The sequence below is a fragment of the Canis lupus genome, chromosome 1 (assembly GCF_003254725.2).
Source record: "Canis lupus dingo isolate Sandy chromosome 1, ASM325472v2, whole genome shotgun sequence".
Lineage (NCBI taxonomy): Eukaryota > Metazoa > Chordata > Mammalia > Carnivora > Canidae > Canis > Canis lupus.
In genome coordinates, this window is record NC_064243.1 from 103,413,183 (window position 1) to 103,432,023 (window position 18,841).

Sequence of the window (18,841 nt, forward strand, 5' to 3'; positions counted from 1 at the left end):
AGTCTCAACGAATCCACAGAAGGACACCCCACATTTCCTGGGTGACAAAACTATCTCTCCAGTGACAAGGCTGCTGGGAGCCCTGGGACAATTTGTAATTATGTATACATAATTGTTTATGTCCTATAACATGTCATGTTATATAAATATGTTACACATTATATTATAAATATTATGGTATTTATACACTACAATATACTACATTATATATTATGTTCTATATATAATATTATGAATGCTATATTTATATAACATGATAGGCTATTTTTATATAAAGATTACTATAATGTATAATGTTATCTTATATAGTTTTTTCTTATTAGATAGTTATATAATATATAATCATTTGTGGGTTTTTTTGTGGTTTTTTTTAATGATTTATTTATTTATTCATTCAGAGAGAGCGAGAGAGAGGCAGAGACACAGGCAGAGGGAGAAGCAGACTCCATGCAGGGAGCCCGATGTGGGGACTCGATCCCGGGTCTCCAGGATCACACCCCAGGCTGCAGGCGGCGCTAAACCGCTGCGCCACCGGGGCTGCCCATAATATATAATCATTTGTAATGTATGATGAAATACAGAAATGTATAATAAAATATAGAAATGTTTAGGAGAATATATTAAAGTGTTAAATATATTTATTTTAATAACATTAAATTGAAATAATTTATTAAAATAATAAATAATAATTACTGAAATAATATTATTAATATAGGGGTGTCTGGGTGGCTCAGTTGATGAGCATCTGCCTTTGGCTTAGGTCATGATCCTGGGATCCTGGGATTGAGTTCCACATCAGGCTCCCCACAGGAAGCCTGCTTCTCCCTCTGCCTATGTCTCTGCCTCTCTTTGTGTCTCTCATGAATAAATAAAATCTTTAAATTATAAGTTTTTAATATAATAACCAATTGATTATAAAAGAACCATATACTATATATAATGCTGGTATAATATATAATATTATATTTGTAATTACATTTATAATTTATAATTAAATTGGGATGGAGTCCTGCATTTTTTAATTAAAAATTTGAGCATTTTTAAATGTTTAAGAGACTGGCCTTTGAGAAGTAACGGATAGGGTTCAGCTTTTCCTACATACCTGAAGAATGCACTCAAGTCGTGACTTGGGGGTTGAAGTAAGTACTTGGGTCTTCGGGAGGCACAAGGCCAGCCCTTTGGCCCAGGGGATGAGAGCCCTCCACCCAGGTCTTCACTCCCCAGGTGTCATCTGCTGCTGTTCTCCAGCTCCTACCAGCATTCTGTTTACAGTGAGAGGACAGGGGCTTTCCAACTGGTCTCTGGCCTCCTTCTGGAACCCTCAGGGTGCACATCCCCTCCCACGGTCTCCTGGAGGCATGAACCTGGGAAGTCCTTAGCCTCTCCCTGACCCCCTGCCCCAGAGCCACATGCTCTTCTTTAGGAGCATGCTCCAACAGCACCTGTTCCCAGGTCCTGCACTCTGTGCCAGTCTGCTGGCTGCCCTAACAAAGCACCACACACCGCACTCTGAGGGTTCTGGAGGCGGGAAGTGCAGGGTCAGGTGTCTCAGAGCTGTTTCCTTCCAAGGACTGAGAGGGAAAATCTGCACCAGGCTCTCTCCTGGGCTAACAGGTGACTGGCCACTGTCTCCCTGTCTCCTCCTTCATGCTTGCCTGTGTCCTGATCCCCCATCCTCTAAGGACACCAGTCACTGAATGAGGGCCCACCCTGATGACCTCATTTCCACTTCACCACCTCCATACAGACTCTCCCAATCAGGTCTCGCACTGAGGTCCTGGGGGTTAGGATTCCGACACAGACATTTGGGAGGGATGTGGTTCGACCCACAATGTTTGTGTTCAAAACTGCTATGTTTTCCTGTCACCTTCTGTGGGTTTGTTGATATGTGACTTTGGGGCTGCTTAAGTAGCCTGCCACAGGTTTTTAGAGAGCATGAGGCAGTCACTTTTCTCTCTACCTCAGGGCGCACAGTCACATCCAAACAGACTCCAGATCAAAGCTGTTAAATTTCCAAATCTTTAATCCCACACCGACTGTAGCAAGGTCAGACCCAAAGGTCTCTCCCCCTCCCCCTCCCCCATATCCCCAAGATTCAAATCAGTTGGAAGAAGTCTCTCCCACAAGTGAATACATCCAGATCTGGGAAATGAATCGGTCCAACTCCCTCCCAAGACCCCCAACCTCATCCCTCCACCCCACCCCCTAGGTACCCCATCAGTTCCCTCCCAGCCTTCCCTGGGGACCCTCATTTGCAAAAAGCCTCTCCCCATCCTACCCCCGAGCATCCCAATTCAGCTATAGTAAAGAACATATTCACAAAGGGCAACAATGAGGCAGAAGAGGCAGGTTTGTGCAAACCATGTGAGCCCCACAACAAGGAGAACACAGTTTTTCCAGGGGGTGGGGGTTGAGGGATAAAATGGAGAAAAGGAAGAGTTTAGAAGGAGCTTTGAGAAGGCACAGTGGTTGCTCTAGGTGTCCCGGGGCCCCTGCTTAGGACAGAGTGAACCCCAGGGCCAGGTCGGCAAAGTGAGCAGGAAAAAGCAGCCAGCTCCCAGCAGCAGAACGAGGCTGGCCCCCACGCCACAGCCCAGGGACCAGGAGTACTCATAGGTCAGGGCAGGGGCTGGGGGGTTCTCGTCGCTGACTCTCTGCAGCAGGGCTTGCACGGCATGCCGAAATACCTCCAGGCTGACCAGGAGCAGCAGGCCTGTGGGGAGAGGATGGACACGGTGCTCAGGGGCCCCCAGGATCCCTGACACACCCCATCTTGTGCTTGCTCGAACAGGAGCCCGGGGATCACCCCAGGACTGCCCCCACCTCATTCATTTAACAGCTTCTTATGAAACACCTACTGTATAACACGCACGGTTTGGGAAGCAGGAGGTAAATAAGGGAACCCAGCACAAATGTTAGAGACAGAAGGAGGATGGTGGCCACCAGGGGTGGACGGGCCAGGGGAACAGAGGCTGAGTTTCAGCTGGGGAAACAGAGAAGTCAAAGAGTCGTGGAGATGGGTGGTGGGGATGGCTGCCCTACAGTGTGTACGTGCCAAATGCCACAGAACCAAGCACAAAAATGGCTATAATGGTAAATTTCATGTTATGTATCTATCGCTTAAAAAAAAAAAAAAAAAAAAGCAGGGGCACCTGGGTGGCTCAGTTGGTCAAGTGTCCAGCTTGATTTAAGCTCAGGTCTTGATCTCAGGGTTGTGGGGATGGACCCCTGTGTTGGGCTCCATAAGGCATGGAATCTGCTTAAGATTCTCTCTTCCTCTATCCCTCCCCACCTCAAATACATACATACATACATACATACATACATACCCTGGAATCAAGAATCAATTAAAGACTCCATTTAAAAAATGTTAAAAAAAATAAATAAATAAAAGGGGTGCCCAGCTGACTCAGTCAGTAGAGCATGTGACTCAATCTCAGGGTCATGATTTCAAGCTCCACATTGGGAGTAGAGCCTACTTAAACAAACAACAAACAAACAAAAACAAAAATAAAAAATTCCAGCAAGGCTTTGGAAAGAGTGATAGTGGAATCTGAAATAGTCAAATTCATGGAAGCACAGAGGGAGTGATTGCCAAGGTCTGGAGGGAGAAGAAACAGGGAGATGTAGGGCAAAGGGCACAGAATTCAACTATGCAAGGTGAATGAGTTGAGAGGATCTGATGTACAACAAGGTGACTATAGTTAGCAACACTGTATTGCACACTCAAAATCTGTTACAGACTGGATCCCAGAGTTCCCATCACACACACAAAGACAGCCATGTGGGGTGATGGATAGATGGTGTTAGCTAAGCTGACTGTGGTGATCATTTCACAACATGCATGTATATCAACACTTCAGATTGTCCACTCAAAGATCTACAATTTCCACTCATCAATCACACCCCAGTAAAGCCTATTAGTCATACCCCAATAAAGATGAGGGATCACAAAACAAAAAGAAAAGCAGTCAAGTTGTCATGCAGTTTGATTAATAACAACAACAGCAAGAAAAGAGGAAAGAACAAGACAGACAAAGACCCTAACCTCACAGAGCTTATATTCTACTTGGAAGAGACAGGTGGGAAGCAAATAAACCAAGGCTTGTAAAACTCAAATTCCATGCAGGAGACTATGAGAAAGCATAAATCAACGAGGCAGGTGAGCATGGTGGAAAACATGACAAGGAGTAGCCAAAACTCAGCTTTGGCTGACAGCTTTCAGAAATGGGGGCTTCAATTGCCAAACCTTCTGATTTTTCAAGGATAGCTGGAATTTTTTTTAATGATTATTATTTTATAGAAATTTACCCAACCTTTAAATATTTGCTCAGAGAACTCTTTTTGCACTGTCCACCACAGTGCATTTGTGGGTCACTGCTGGTTATGGGCTGCCAGGTTGTAACTTCCAAATAAACACATGAGAGGACAAGATAATTTCAGAGAGTGATGTGTGCCAGGAAAGGAGATAAAAACAGGGTGATGGGAAGGGGAATGACACCCAAGGGGGGGCAGGGACTTTAAGATGATGTCATCAGGAAACACCATTTAAGCTACGACCTAGATGATGAAAAGAAGCCAGCCATGCACAAAACTAAGTGATGGCTGTTTCAAGCAGAGGGAATGCCTGGTGCAAAGGCCCTATGGTAGAATAAGTATAGTGTGTTTGGGGGAAAAAAAAGAAGGTCAGTGTGCCTAGAGCAGAGGATGGGAAGGGGAGAGTAGTGGATAACAGAAATACAAAGACAGTTTGGGGACAGATCACATAGGACCATCTGATGGTCATCCATGAGTCATGAGTCCTATATGCCTCGTCTCTCAGACCCTGGAGTCCGGCCCCAATCTAAGTTCTAGACTCTCCTTCGTCCCAGCAGTCCACTTCCCTATGTTTTTAATCAGGGGCCTGGAGAATGCAGCCAGGAGTTGTGTCCTGTGAGTCAGTGGCTCCCTCTGAGGCCTCCTTGGCCCCATGCAGCTCAGCTTAGGACACTGGAGGTGAAGAGCATCCTGACAAGGGGAGATACTCTCCAGTCCCCTTTATTCCTTTGCTAATTCATGCATCTTTGATTCATTCAACAGATCTCAATTGAGCTCTCATTATAAAATACATAAATAAGACTAACAAAGGCCTGTCCTCCTGGAGCTTCATCCCAGAAGGAGAATTGGACAATAATCAGGTAAATGTATTGCTGTGGGCTGAATTGTGCCCCCAAAGGTTCATACATTGGCATCCTGACCCTGTAGTTTCTCAGAATACGACCATATTTGAAGATAGAGTCTTTAAAGCAAGAATTAAATGTAAATGAAGTCAATAGGGCTCTATCCCAATATATAGGGCAAAATGGCTGGTGTCCTTACAAGAAGAGGTGATCATGACACAGACACCCAGAGCCAGAGTGATGACCACTTGAGGACATGGGGAGACGATGGCCATCTACAAGCCAAGGAGAGAGGCCTTGGGGGGAAAAACGGTCCTGCCCTAACCTGGATCTCAGACTTCCAGCCTTCAGAACTGTGAAAAAATACATTTCTCATCTTTAAGCCCCCAGTCTGTGGCAGCCTGAGCAAATGAATACACATACAAATATGTAATTTGGGGTAGTGATTGATTCTATAGGAAAAAAAAGAGGCAAGGTAGGGACACAGCAGGTACTGGACCTACTCTAGACAGGTGGTCAACAGTGGTCTCTCTGAGGAGGTAATATTTGATCAGAGACTTAAATGATATGAAGAAATAAAACATGGGAAGCAGTGCAAAATGCTCTGAGGAGGAAATGAGTTTGGAGTGTCTAAGGAATAGCAGAGAAACCAATGTGGCCAGAACAGAGGGAACAAGTAGTAAGAGATGAAGTCCCATGTAGCCAGGAACCAGGCCACATAAGACCTTGGAGTCATGTTATTCTAGTGGTAGTAATTTATTGTTAATTTATTGGCCTTTTTTTAAAAGATTTTATTTATTTACTCATGGGAGACACAGAGAGAGAGAGAGAGAGAGGCAGAGACACAGGCAGAGGGAGAAGCAGGCTCCATGCAGGGAGCCCAACATGAGACTCGATTCAGGGTCTCCAGGATCAGGCCGTGGGCTGAAGGCAGTGCTAAACCGCTGAGCCACCCAGGCTGCCCTTGGCCTTTGAATCAAGTAGAAACCACAATATGATTTATGGTTTAAAAAGATGACTAACCCCAAAGCATAGAAAGGTAGGATTTGGCCATGAGCTGTAGTCTGAGGACCCCTGGCCTTGACACACTAGCTTTGCGCCAAGAATCTAACTAGATGCTCTCACTTCTCATCTCTTCCCACCAGAACTTGTGAGGTATGTATTATCATCATTCCCACTTTATAGATGGGAACATTAAAGACTGGAGAAGTGGAGCTTGTGTTTGAGCACAGCCTGGTCTACTCCATAGACTATTCCATTAGGTATGTCACTATACCTCCTCCTTGATCAAGCCTGACATCATTTGTATGACCTAGAAGGGCCCACGTGATCTGGCCCCTGACTACTTCTTTATCCTCCTCTTGGCTGCTCTTCCCACCCTATAATAGTAGGGAGTGGAACTTCCTTCAGTCTTTAAATGCACCAAATTCTTTCAAGCCTAGAGACCTTTATGCATCCCTATTTATGTTACACTTAGTCTGAGAAGCCTTCCCTGAGTGCTGCCACTGAAGTCAATATCAGATCTCCCAATTATACATTTCCCTCATACTCTTTTCATTTATAGCTTTTATCACAGTTGATAATTATTAATATATATTAATTTATATATTAGTATTGCCTGTTTGTCCAATTTCTGTCTCCCTCACTAAACTACAAATCCACAAGGGCAGGAAGCTTGTCTATCTCATATCTCTAAAACATGAACAATGCCTGATGTATTTATTTTATGGAGAGAAACAATATAACCCAAACTTGTCCCTTTATCTAAGGATAACTTAAAAACACAATCTGCCCAGTCCTTGATACCCAATATAACCAAGGTACTTACAGCATCAAATCCACTCCCTCACTTTCATTTGGTTGCACAATTTGCAGAAAAACTTCATGCCTGAGACTTCTATAATACACTTTTATATCCACACCTTCATGGTACCCCCTGGAATAACCCAAGTATGAGTTCAATAATAACAGCAGCATCAAATTCCTACCAACTATAAATTCCACAAGAAGAGAGACCATCTTACTCTTATTATTCATCATTTTATCCCCAGTGGTACCTAGCACAGCATCTAGCATTTACTAGATATAAAAATATACTTGTTGAATGATTAGATGGATGAACAGATAGAAAACAGATGGAGGGAGAGAGGGAGAAAAGGAAGGAGAATGGAAAAGGAAGAAGAGAAGGCAGTGGGAGGGAATTAATGAATCAGTGGATGGATGGATGGGATGGATACCTGACAAATGGATACTTGGATGAGTGAGTTCATGGACATAAGAATACTTGAGTTCAAAGATTAAAAATTTTTTTGCCTAAGATCACATAACTCTTCAGAAGTTGGGATTTCAACATAGATCTTTTGATTCCCTGTTGATTCCCTGATCCATCTTTTTAAAAAGATTTTATTTATTTATTTGAGAGAGAGAGAGAATAATCAGGGAAGAGGGTCAGAGAGAGAGAGAGAGAATCAGACTTCCCACTGAGCAAGGAGACTGACGTGGGGCTTGATCCCAGGACCTGGAGATTGTGATCTGAGCCAAAGGCAGACGCTTAACCAACTGAGCCACCCAGGCACCCCTCTGATCCATGTTTTATACCAGTATCCTCCTTACTCTCCATGCTCCAGCCACTCCGGCTTTCTTTCAAGACCTTAAATTCACCAAACTCTGTCTAACTTGGTAACTCATGGACACCTTCTCTAACTCTGCTCTAAATCAAGTGCTTTCATTATGCACTCTCACAGAAATCTACTTTTCTTTTTCCTTTATATTACCTAGAAGTTTGTAATTGTTGGATGATCTGCGATATTTCTGTGTCCTTAAACAGATGATAATCTCCATAAGGGAAAGCACTTTTCTATCTTATACACTCAGGTGATATTACATATACATATATGTACAAATATGTTGTGTATAATGTGTCTGTGTATCAATGAATAAAATGACCATCTGAATTAATGAGAGAAAGGGAAGGAAATGACTGAATTTTTTCCTTTATTTAGGAAGATCTCTAGGGGGAATCCCTGGGTGGCGCAGCGGTTTGGCGCCTGCCTTTGGCCCAGGGCGCGATCCTGGAGACCCGGGATCGAATCCCACGTCGGGCTCCCAGTGCGTGGAGCCTGCTTCTTCTCTCTCCATGTCTATCATAAATAAATAAATCTTAAAAAAAAAAAAAAAAAGGAAGATCTCTAAAGCAACAAAATAATAAGACTTGGCCATTATTGTTTTCCATTCATATGTTCATGCTCTTGAAGACTCATTATGTCTCTCTTATCTTGCATCAGGCTCTATCTCACTTGTTAGTTAAGACTATGATCTACATTTGTACAAGATTTGGCCTGCTTTATGCTGTGATTTTCATTCTGTTCCTCAAATGTGTCAAGTCTTTTACAGCCTCTATACATCCTATTCCATCATCATCACCATCATCACTACCATCACCACCAACATCATCACTACTATCACTACCATCATTGTCACCATCACCACCACCAATCGCTGCCACCACAACAAACATCACCAATACTGCCACCTCCACTGTCACCACCACACTTTGATTGGATGATTCCTATTCATTCTTCAATTACCAGCTTAAATATCACCTTCCCTGAGTTTCTCTGACACACCTTCACTGCAATGCATACCCTTAATATACTTTATCATAACTCTCACAATTACAGTTGAATTATTGTACGTGTAATTACTGGTTACTGTCTAATTCTGCCAGAATCTAGGCTCTGTAAGGGCAGACACTATTGTCTTGTTGTTAGTCTTATATCTCCAACCCTTAGCACAGGGCATGGAACATAGTAGGTGCTCAATAAATACACAAAGGATAAATAAAGAAAGCTTATATAGTTAATGACCTTTCTATCCACCTTAGAAAACATTGATCCAATGAGGACTACATTAACAAGATGTCCTATATCTGTGGACCACTAACTCCAAGAATGCAACAGTCCTTGAAGACCTCAGTTCCAAAAAAAAAAAAAAAAAAAAGAAAGAAAGAAAGAAAAAAAGAAAAGAAAAGAAAAGAAAAAGAAGACCTCAGTTCCAAATCTAAGAGCATTTGGAGACCTTCCAATTCCCAGCTAATAACAGGCCTTAGAACTCCCACATTGAACCTACGACAGCCCTTGTGCTTTCCAGTATGCAACAGTGGTTGGTGATGTCCTTCAACTTCCCAGCATGCAACAGTGCTTCAAAATCCCAGGTTCAAACTGGAAACCCCCCAATTCCCAACCAACAACAGGGCTCAGAATTCTCCTATATTTGAGACCTGTATAACCCTTGAGCTTCCTCCAACCACCAGCATACATCCCAGTATGCAACAATCCTTGGAGACCCTTGGTCCAAATTTAAAATAGTGTTTGGAGATACTTTAATCCCTAGGCAACAAGAAAGCTTGGAATTCTCCCATTTTTGAGCCTACTATATAGCCCATGGGTTTCCCTCAGCTCTCAGCATGCAACAGTGCCTGGACATCTTACCTCCCAGCATGCAACAGTACCTGGAGATTCAATCTCCCAGCATGCAACAGTGCCTGGAGATCTAACCTCCCAGCATGCAGAAGTACCTGGACACCTTACCTCCCAGCATGTTATTCCCTCAGTCTCCAGGCTCCCAACCCTCACCTGAGAGGCCAAAGCAGACAGCTCCAACTCGGAGTAGGAACTCTGCGCCTTTGCTGAGCACCATGATGATACAAAGGCACCCCAGGGCCATGACTGCCAAGCCTAGCACTGCTATCACCGCAGCTGCCAGATTCACCTCTGGAAGGAAGAAACAGAGAACATGGGATGTAGAGAGTGGGGAGAACTCTCCTGTAGGGACCTAGAGCCAGGAAGATGGAAGATACAGAACTGGACAAGAATTTTCAGGTAGATCATCCAGTCCAATTTTGCTTACACTGATGAAAGAACTAAGACTCCGAGAGGGCCAGTGCTTTGCCTGAGGCCACAGAGCAAAGAGGAGACACAGCCAGGATTAGAAGGTAATGGAAACTGCCCATCATTACTTATGATCCGGTCCCTGTTTGCTTACAGGTGAAGCAGATGAGGCAGCAAGTGTGTGGGTGACAACAGAAAAGGAGGTATGTTAGAAATCACTTATATGAAGTGCCCAGTGCAGCATTTAGCACAAAGCAGATGTGCTGAACAGGTGCATTATGATTATTTACTCTCCCATAAAGGCACGGTGACTTGACCAAGCTCACTGAGCACAAAGAAAGAGAGAAAGGAGTGGAAAGGGTGGGAACCACTGTTTATTAAGGGCCTACTATGTGCTAGGCACCCCACAGTCTGTTTTAGCTACATCATCTCATCAATTCCTTACAAAGACCAGATAAAAGTCATGACATGATCACAATACCTTTACTGGTGGGGAGGGATGCTAAGGTTCTGGGTCCTGGGGTGATGGAGAGGCTGTGGTTATAGCAGAAAGGGTCTTAAGAGTTGCACTATATGTGGGAACCATACTGGTTGCCACTAGCCACATGTGGTCTTTTAATTTTAAATGGATTACCACCTCACACCAGTAAGAATGGTGAAAATTAACAAAACAGGAAACAACAAGTGTTGGAGAAGATGTGGAGAAAGGGGAACCCTCTTGCACTGTTGGTGGGAATGTGAACTGGTGCAGCCACTCTGGAAAACTGCGTGGAGGTTCCTCAAAGAGTTAAAAATAGATCTGCCCTACGACCCAGCAATTGCACTGTTGGGGATTTACCCCAAAGATACAGATGCAGTGTAATGCCAGGACACCTGCACCCCGATGTTTATAGCAGCAATGTCCACAATAGCCAAACTGTGGAAGGAGCCTCAGTGTCCATCAAAAGATGAATGGATAAAGAGGCTGTGGTCCATGTATACAATGGAATATTACTCAGCCATTAGAAACGACAAATACCCACCATTTGCTTCAACGTGGATGGAACTGGAGGTTATTATGCTGAGTGAAGTAAGTCAATCTGAGAAACACTAACTTTATGTGGGTTCACTCATGGAGAATATAAAAAATAGGGAAAGGGATTAAAGAGGAAAGGAGAGAAAATGAGTGGGAAAAATCAGAAAGGATGACAGAACATGAAAGACTCCTAACTCTGGGAAATGAACAAGGGGTAGTGGAAGGGGAGGTGGGTGGGGGGATGGGGTGACTGGGTGACAGGCAATGAGGGTGGCACTTGACAGGATGAGCACTGGGTGTTATACTATATGTTGGCAAATCGAACTACAATTTAAAAATATATAATAAATAAATGGATTTAAATTAAAACAAAATTTAGGGGCGGGATGGCTGGGTGGTTCAGTGGTTGAGCATCTACCTTTGGCTTAGGGAGTGATCCTGGGGTCCTGAGATTGAGTCCCACATTGGGCTCCCCACAGGGGAGCCTGCTTCTCCCGCTGCCTATGTCTCTGACTCGTTCTCTCTCTCATGAATAAATAAAATATATTTTTAAAAAACACAAAATTTAGGAGAAATTGTATGGCATGAATTCACTGTATGGCTCAGTGAATTGAGCATCTGACTCTTGATCTCAGCTCAGGTCTTGATCTCAGGGTCTTGAGTTCAAGCCCTATGTTGGGCTCCATGCTGGACAGAACAAACAAAAACCCCAAATTTAAAAAACAGGTTTTCCATCACACCAACCACATTCCAAGCACTCAGCAGCCACACTAGGCCAGTGGCTACCATATTGGTCAGCACAGAAATGGAGCATTTCCATTTCACAGAAGATTCTATAGGAGAGCATTGCTTTAGAGGCAGGATTATTTGGGTTTGAATTCTGCCTCTGCCACTTCCTGGGAAAAGTAAATGTACCCATTTCTGGGCTTCCATTTTCTCACATGGGAGATGAAAATAAAGCCCCTGCCCTGTAGGGTCATGCAAAGGACTGGAGTTCTTATAAATGAAACAGGCAGCCCTATGCCTAGTCTGTGGCAGATGCACATGCTTAGGATGTTAAAGTGCTATCTACAGAAAGCGGCTGTGACTTGTCCAAAGCCACATAGCATGTGGCAAAGGTAGAGCTGGGGCAAGAGCATCAGGCATGGAGCTCTGGGGAACCACCTGCCCCCAAAGATGGGACCTCCCCAGGGCAAAACAGAGAAACCAAAGCCATTAAGAACTCCACTGGTACAGTCAGCATACCCCCCCTGCCACCCCACTGCAGTGTAGAGTTCTCACCTTTCTTTGTGGTTCTCTGGAAGATGCGTGCATTCTCCCCCGTGGTAAAGAATTTAAAATAGGTACAGTTTGCTTCTATGGGAGTAGTAGAGAGAAAGAGGTTATGACATGGAAGTTGCTAGTGTAAGCTTGGGACTGGACATTTAACATACTCATACTCATTTAACAGTCACTAACATTTAACAGCCTAAAAATAGGACATCCACATCCCTGACAAACACAGCAGAAAAATGATGCTCAGAGAAGCAAAAACCATCTGCCGTCACCCAGTTATACAGGAGTTAGGATTCCAGTCTGGAGCTTTGAGGTCCAGATCTGCAGCCTTGTGAGGGCTATTGACCTCTCTGGTGCCTCTGACTCTCTCTCTATAAAATGAGATAAGAGTCTCTTTCCTGGCTCCATCATATGGGTTTGCAAAGGGTCAAGTGGGATTAGAAACGATGATCCTCTTTATTCAACAAAGGACACCAAAATACAGGGAACAGAAGGCTACCAAACTCAGAAGAGATTGTCATCTCAGAGAGAATTCCAAACTAGAACACACAAAGAGCTTCTGCAGGTCAGCAAGAAAAGAGAAGGAAACCAATTGGAAAAAAAAAAAAAAAGGGCAAAGGACGACAATAGTCAATTCACAGAAGAAGTAGCCTGAATGACTTACAAGTATATGAAGAGATGCTCCACCTCACCAGGGATCACAGAAAAGCAACTTAAATCAGCAGGGAAGAGCCACTTTAGATCAATTAGATTGACAAATATTAAAAGGATAAAATATCAAGCATGGGAAGCATAAGAAACAGCTGGAAGCATAAACTGGTACTAGTCTTTTTGGAAAGTGCTCTGATGTACTTTATGAAATAAAGTATGTATATACCCCATAACCCAACAATTTCATCTCTGGGTATGCATCCAGGCAAAAACTACACGCAGGAACATATATGTGGATATTTGCTGCAACACTGTTTGTAAATAACAGGAAGTCAATCAACCCAAGGATCCATCTCTAGGGAAATCAAGTCGAGGGGATGGATGCCCTCTTGTGCAAATCTCTGCAGCATGTGGTAGCCATGAACTAGAATAACAGAAAGCAGTATGCGGAGATCTGAGAAAGTGTTGAGGGGGAAAAATCGTAAAACAGGGGGAAAAATCCACAGCATGATATCATTTATGTAAATTAAAACACAGACAGATATAAAATAACGCTACATAATTTCCAAGTTAAAATATATATTCGTGGATGCATATCAGACACAAGTAAAGAGCCGAGTTAGAAAGGAAGGTGTGGGGCGGGGGGGAGAATATCATGTAAAATAACTGACGAGAAGGCTCTTGGAAAGGCCGGTGACAACTATGATGGAAACCAAAGAAGAGTAAGAGTTGTCCAATTTTGTGAACGTGAAGTCTAAGGGTATCTAAACCTTATAAAGACGAGGGCACTTCCTAAACCTCATTTTGCAACCAGAACTTCCTTTTTTTTTTTAAGATTTATTTATTTATTTTTATTTATGATAGACACACAGAGAGAGAGAGAAAGAGGCAGAGACACAGGAGGAGGGAGAAGCAGGCTCCATGCACCGGGAGCCCGACGTGGGACTCGATCCCGGGACTCCAGGATCGCGCCCTGGGCCAAAGGCAGGTGCTAAACCGCTGAGCCACCCAGGGATCCCTGCAACCGGAACTTCCAAAAAATTCACCTAGCCCAATACTCTCTCTCCTTCTACAGATGGGGAAACTGAGGCATTAGAGGGGTGGAGGAGAGAGGTCAACAATAAGATGGGTACAAGAAGCAGAAGAGGGACCAGGTGGTGTGTCTGGAGAAGGAGAAAGGAACTTTCCACATTGAAGGAGGATGTGGAGGGGTGAGAAATAAAATGCTGAGTCAGGGGAGGTGGTGGGATGCTGCAGCCATGGCCCAAGGGAAGGCAAAGGACGTGAGGGGTCCCATCAAAAGCAGTGGGACGGGAATCCTTACCCTGCAACAGCAATCCTGCAGCAGCAAGAAGTAAAGGATGCTTCATGCAGAAGAGCAAAGGGTGAGGATGCTATTGGTAGCAGTCAGTGGGGGACACATGGTCTTCATCCATGAGGGAAATGTGAAGTCCCATCTAGAGAGTAAGAAGGTGTGGTACATCTTTCTGAGAGAGTGTGGGCTGTCTGGCCTCCCATTTTGGCTACTAATGATTTAGGAAATCTCGTCTCTGACTCCAGATGGCATATCCCATTCGGAAAAGAGTAGAATGGGTCACACACACCCTCCCTTCCCCTGTCCTTGCAGCCCAGGGTGGTATGGGATGTCCTTTGAGGCAGAGCAAAGTGTGGGATATTTCTGAGATAATGGAAGTGGTGATGAGCTTCTGGAGGGTCCTTTGGGGTCCCTTGGCAGCAGGGTCAGGAGTGTGGGATGATGGAGATGGTCCTCTGAAGACCCATAGGAGGATAACAAGGAATGTGAGGAGTCCTGCCTTATGCGGTGAGGTTGGGATGGGGGCAGCCTCTCCAGGGCAGCAAGGACCTTTGGGACATCTTTATGGACTTGTGAGATGCAAAGCAGTATAGTTGTTAAAAACAGAGACAATCAGGGTTCAAATCCCAGCTGACTGGCCTGGGAACATAGATTACGCCACTAAACATTCCTCACTCCTCATTTCTCACTTCTGTTAAAATGGGGATTATAATTAGTGACTATTGATAAGGTTGCTATGAGGATTAATGAGTTAATGCATATGAAATACTTTGAACAGAACCTAGGCATTACAGAAGCATCTCAGCAAATTACACAAGCATATGATGACCAGGGCATCCCATTTTGCAAAAGTTTGGGAACTTCCTGCTTGAGGCTCTGAGGAACAAAAAATTAGCCCATCTGTAGAAGTGGTATTTAATCTGGATGCTGAGTGGGTGGGTGCCTCACACTACAGGGACATCCCACTTTGCTATCAAGGATTTGGGACATCCTATTGGGGATCCTATGGATGTAAGATGTCACATCTGGATAATTGAGGAGGGAAATCCCATCCACAGCCCAGGAATAGAAGATCTTCTTTGAGGGACACTGAGGTTATGGGATGTTGTTTGGAGAGCAGAGTGTTGGAGATCTCATCTGCGTGACCAAGCCTGTGACATCCTGGATGGACCATGAGGGGTGTTAGTTTCCTTGGGTCAGTAGATGTGGAGCAAGAGCCCATTCCCATTCCCAAGGGGTATAGGATGTCCCACTGGTATACGTAGAGAGCATGGCATGTCCTGTCAGGGAGAGTGAGAGGTATGGGATAGCTCTCTGGCATAGCCAGGGGTGAAAGTCCATTCTGCACAACAGTGACCGGTGTGGGGTATCTGGAGGAGAAAATAAGGAAGACTGAAGGGTTCAGTCTGGGCATTCAGAGGTGACGGGGCAGGAAATGAAGCAGCACATTTCTTAGAAGCACAAGGTCTCTGGTGGGATGTTGAGGGGTGGTTGGCAAGAGGTCTGCTTGGTGGAATCAATAGTGGGGAACAGGCACGGATTCCATTTTGGGGAAGGCATCAAAATGGTCTGTCTCCCCAGGGCCCACAGGATGGGAGTGTGGCCTGCCTCCAGTGTGGGAGAAGCAAGCTGACCCCAGGAATCCAAACGCTCTCTCTCGGGGCACAGGCTGTCTCAATAAGTGCGGGTGCTTTTAGGGAATGCAGACTGAGGGCACCAGCGGAGTGTGGAGGACAGGCTGGGTCTCAGGACACAGGCTGCATGCAGAGGTACAAGATTTCTCTAGGGAACACGGGCTCTCTCGGGATACAGGCTGGTCTGGAGACGCAGAAATGACTGGGGTCACATGCTGTGCTAGAGGTACAGGAGCTTTGGAGGTCAGAGCATGGTTTGAAGCACAGGCTGGCCTAGGGGTAAGGCTGGTCTAGGGACACAGGCAGGTCTAGGGCACAGGCTGGCTTCCAGCTACAAGCGAGTCTAGGGTACAGGCAGGTCTAGGGATACAGGCTGGTGTGGGGCACAGGCTGGCCTAAGGGTACAGGCTGGTCTAGGGGCACAGGCAGGTCTAGAGCACAGGCTGGCCTCCAGCTACAAGCCAGTCTAGGGTACAGGCAGGTCTAGGGATACAGGCAGATCTAGGTATACAGGCTGGTGTAGGGGTACAGGCAGGTCTGGGGCTACAGGCTATTCTTGGGGTACAAGCTGGTCTGAGGATACAGGCTGGTCTGAGGGTTACTGACTGGAGGCAGAGGCTGGTCTGGGGATGCAGGCTGATTTAAGGGTGGACTAGCTTTAGGATACTGACTAGTCTGGGGGTACAGGCAGGTTGAGGCACAGGATGTAGCTGGAACAGGCCACTTGTGGTGGGGTACAGGATGGTCAGTACAGACTAGTCTGGAAGTACAGACTCTCCTCTCTCTCCTTCCTACCTTCTACCACCACCACCACCCCCCCCTCCAGCCAACACACACAGCTTGTGCCTGGGGCAAAGGATATTACAGGGAGCAAGGGTTGATGTGGGTATGGGGCGGGGGGGGGGGGTTCTAAGGGTCCAAGCTCTCTTCCTGGGGCTCAGGCTCTCTCTGGGGTATGGGCTTCTCCTACCCCCACCACTCTCGCTATCTTGGGGCACAACTCCCGGGCTGGGGGCGTGGCCTCTCACCTCCAGGCAGCTCTGCGGGGCCGCAGGTATCTCTGCCCTCCGGCAGGTCGGCCTGCCACAGCCGCTTGGTGCACATCTTCCACAGCCCCAGGTGGGCAGCCTCGCAGACGGCGCTGCCATTGGTCTTGTACGTGTTGAGCTCCACCCAGAACTCGGTGCCCACGGCCAGCACAGCCAGCGTGGCGCCCACGGCGCTCAGCAGGAGCCCCAGCTTGATCTTCCCCTCCCGCTCGGGGGTCAGCTGATGCTGCCCTTGAGCCCTCCGCCGGCCCGCAGCCTCCCGCCGCCGCCGGTCCTCCTCTTGCATGAAAAAGTTGGACCACATCATCATCCCAGAGGCCGTGGCCCCGGTGGGGCTCAGAACAGGTGCAAAGGAGGCAGAGCTGAGGAGGGGCCCTAAGGTGGGGAGTGGGGACAGGCTGGGGTCCTGAAGGAGATGAAGGGCTCAGTTTCCAATGGATTCCAAGAAAGGAAGATCTGAATCTTCCCTGGAACCTCCAGCGGGGGAGTCTAGGTGCCTCTGCAGCTTAGAAGAGGAAAAAACAGAGCCTCTGGCCAGTAAAGCCTCTAAATCAGTGGAGGGCCTGGGAGGCCACAGAAACTCAGCAAGGAAGGTGGGACCCAGAGGAAAAGCAAGGTACCCCAAAGGCCCAGAGCTAGAAGCTGGGTATCTAGGAGGGGGACATGAGGGCTCCAGAGGAAGGAGGCCTGGGCACTAGCTGAGTCACCCCCTACTTGGGCCCCCACTGGGAGGAATCACCAGAGGGAAGCTGGGTGTCCTGGGGAAAGGGATCTGAGGACCCCACAAAGGCTTAGAGTTTGGGGTACCCAGGGAAGGTTGCTGAAGTCCTCTGAGTGTTTGAGAGGAGATGCCTCCAGCTTCCTTTTGGGCTCAGAGTGTCGGGAGGGAGAAGGTGGGGCCTCTCTGGGGTACAGAAGAGGAGATCAGAACTCCTTTGGAGCCTCAAAAAGGCAGTGGAACCCCCCACAATCACGGAAGGGGACAGCACAGTCCTGGCTTGGCTTCAGGAAAAGGGGGTGGGTGTCTCCCTGGCCATTCAGAGGAGACCAGAGAAAGTCTCCTGGGTCCCAGAGAAGGGACTAGTGGCTCAGAGAGAGTGGGGTCCAGAGAAGGGCGCTGGGGGGATGCCCCCGGCTCAGGAGGGGGACCTGGAGTCCCTGCGGGGTGGGGAGGGGCTGTGGTCCCCACTGAGGTTCAGGAAACAGGGGCGAGGCCCCCCCAGGATTCACAGGACTACCAGGACCCCGGAAGGGACTCTGCGTCCGTCCCTCGGGGGCTCTGCGGCTCCCCTCCCCCGGGCTCCCAGGGCCTGCGGGGCCGGGACCGCTCCAGGCTCAGCCCCAGGCCCGCCGCCTCCCGCAGGCCGCCCACCTCGGGCTCCCGGGCAGGGCCCCCTCTGGCTCCCCTGCCTCCGCGCCGCCCCGGCTCCAGCTCCGCGCCGCCTCCGAGCCGCCTGCTCCGCCCGGACGGCCGCTCGGCCCCTCTGCTCGGCCCGTCTGCTCGCCTCTCCCGCCCACCCCCTGCCCTCCCCGGCTATTTCAGGCTTGACCCGTAAATAACACCCGCACCTGTCGCCCAGCGCCTGTTGCCATAGGGACCTCGGGTATTTTAAGGGGACGCGGGCGGAGGAGGGAGGCTGTCCCGGGAGGAGGGCCTGAGGGCGGGATCCTGACCCGACTAGAGCCTGAGCGCGCTCTTATTTCCTTAAGGGGCAAGCGGGAGCCGAGGGTCCCATCTCCAGGGTGGCAGGAGACGGGGCAGGGCAGGGCACCTGGAGTTTCGGTCCGGAGCAGGCCTGGCTGGACGCCTGAATTGCTGCGTCTGAGGGAGGAGGGGCTGGGGCCTGGACTCCT

The 18,841-nt window shown here is 47.2% G+C and overlaps 1 protein-coding gene across 1 annotated transcript; it reads right to left on the reverse strand.

Annotated features, from left to right (window-relative positions):
- Positions 1-2,194: 2,194 nt before the first annotated feature.
- CACNG6 (calcium voltage-gated channel auxiliary subunit gamma 6) lies at positions 2,195-18,386 on the reverse strand. The gene is made up of 4 exons (XM_025424021.3): positions 16,967-18,386; positions 12,345-12,419; positions 9,794-9,931; positions 2,195-2,713 (listed from the first exon to the last, which is right to left on the reverse strand). The coding sequence occupies exons 1-4, from the start codon at positions 17,295-17,297 to the stop codon at positions 2,475-2,477; spliced, it is 783 nt and encodes a 260-aa protein (XP_025279806.1). The 5' UTR covers positions 17,298-18,386; the 3' UTR covers positions 2,195-2,474.
- Positions 18,387-18,841: the final 455 nt, after the last annotated feature.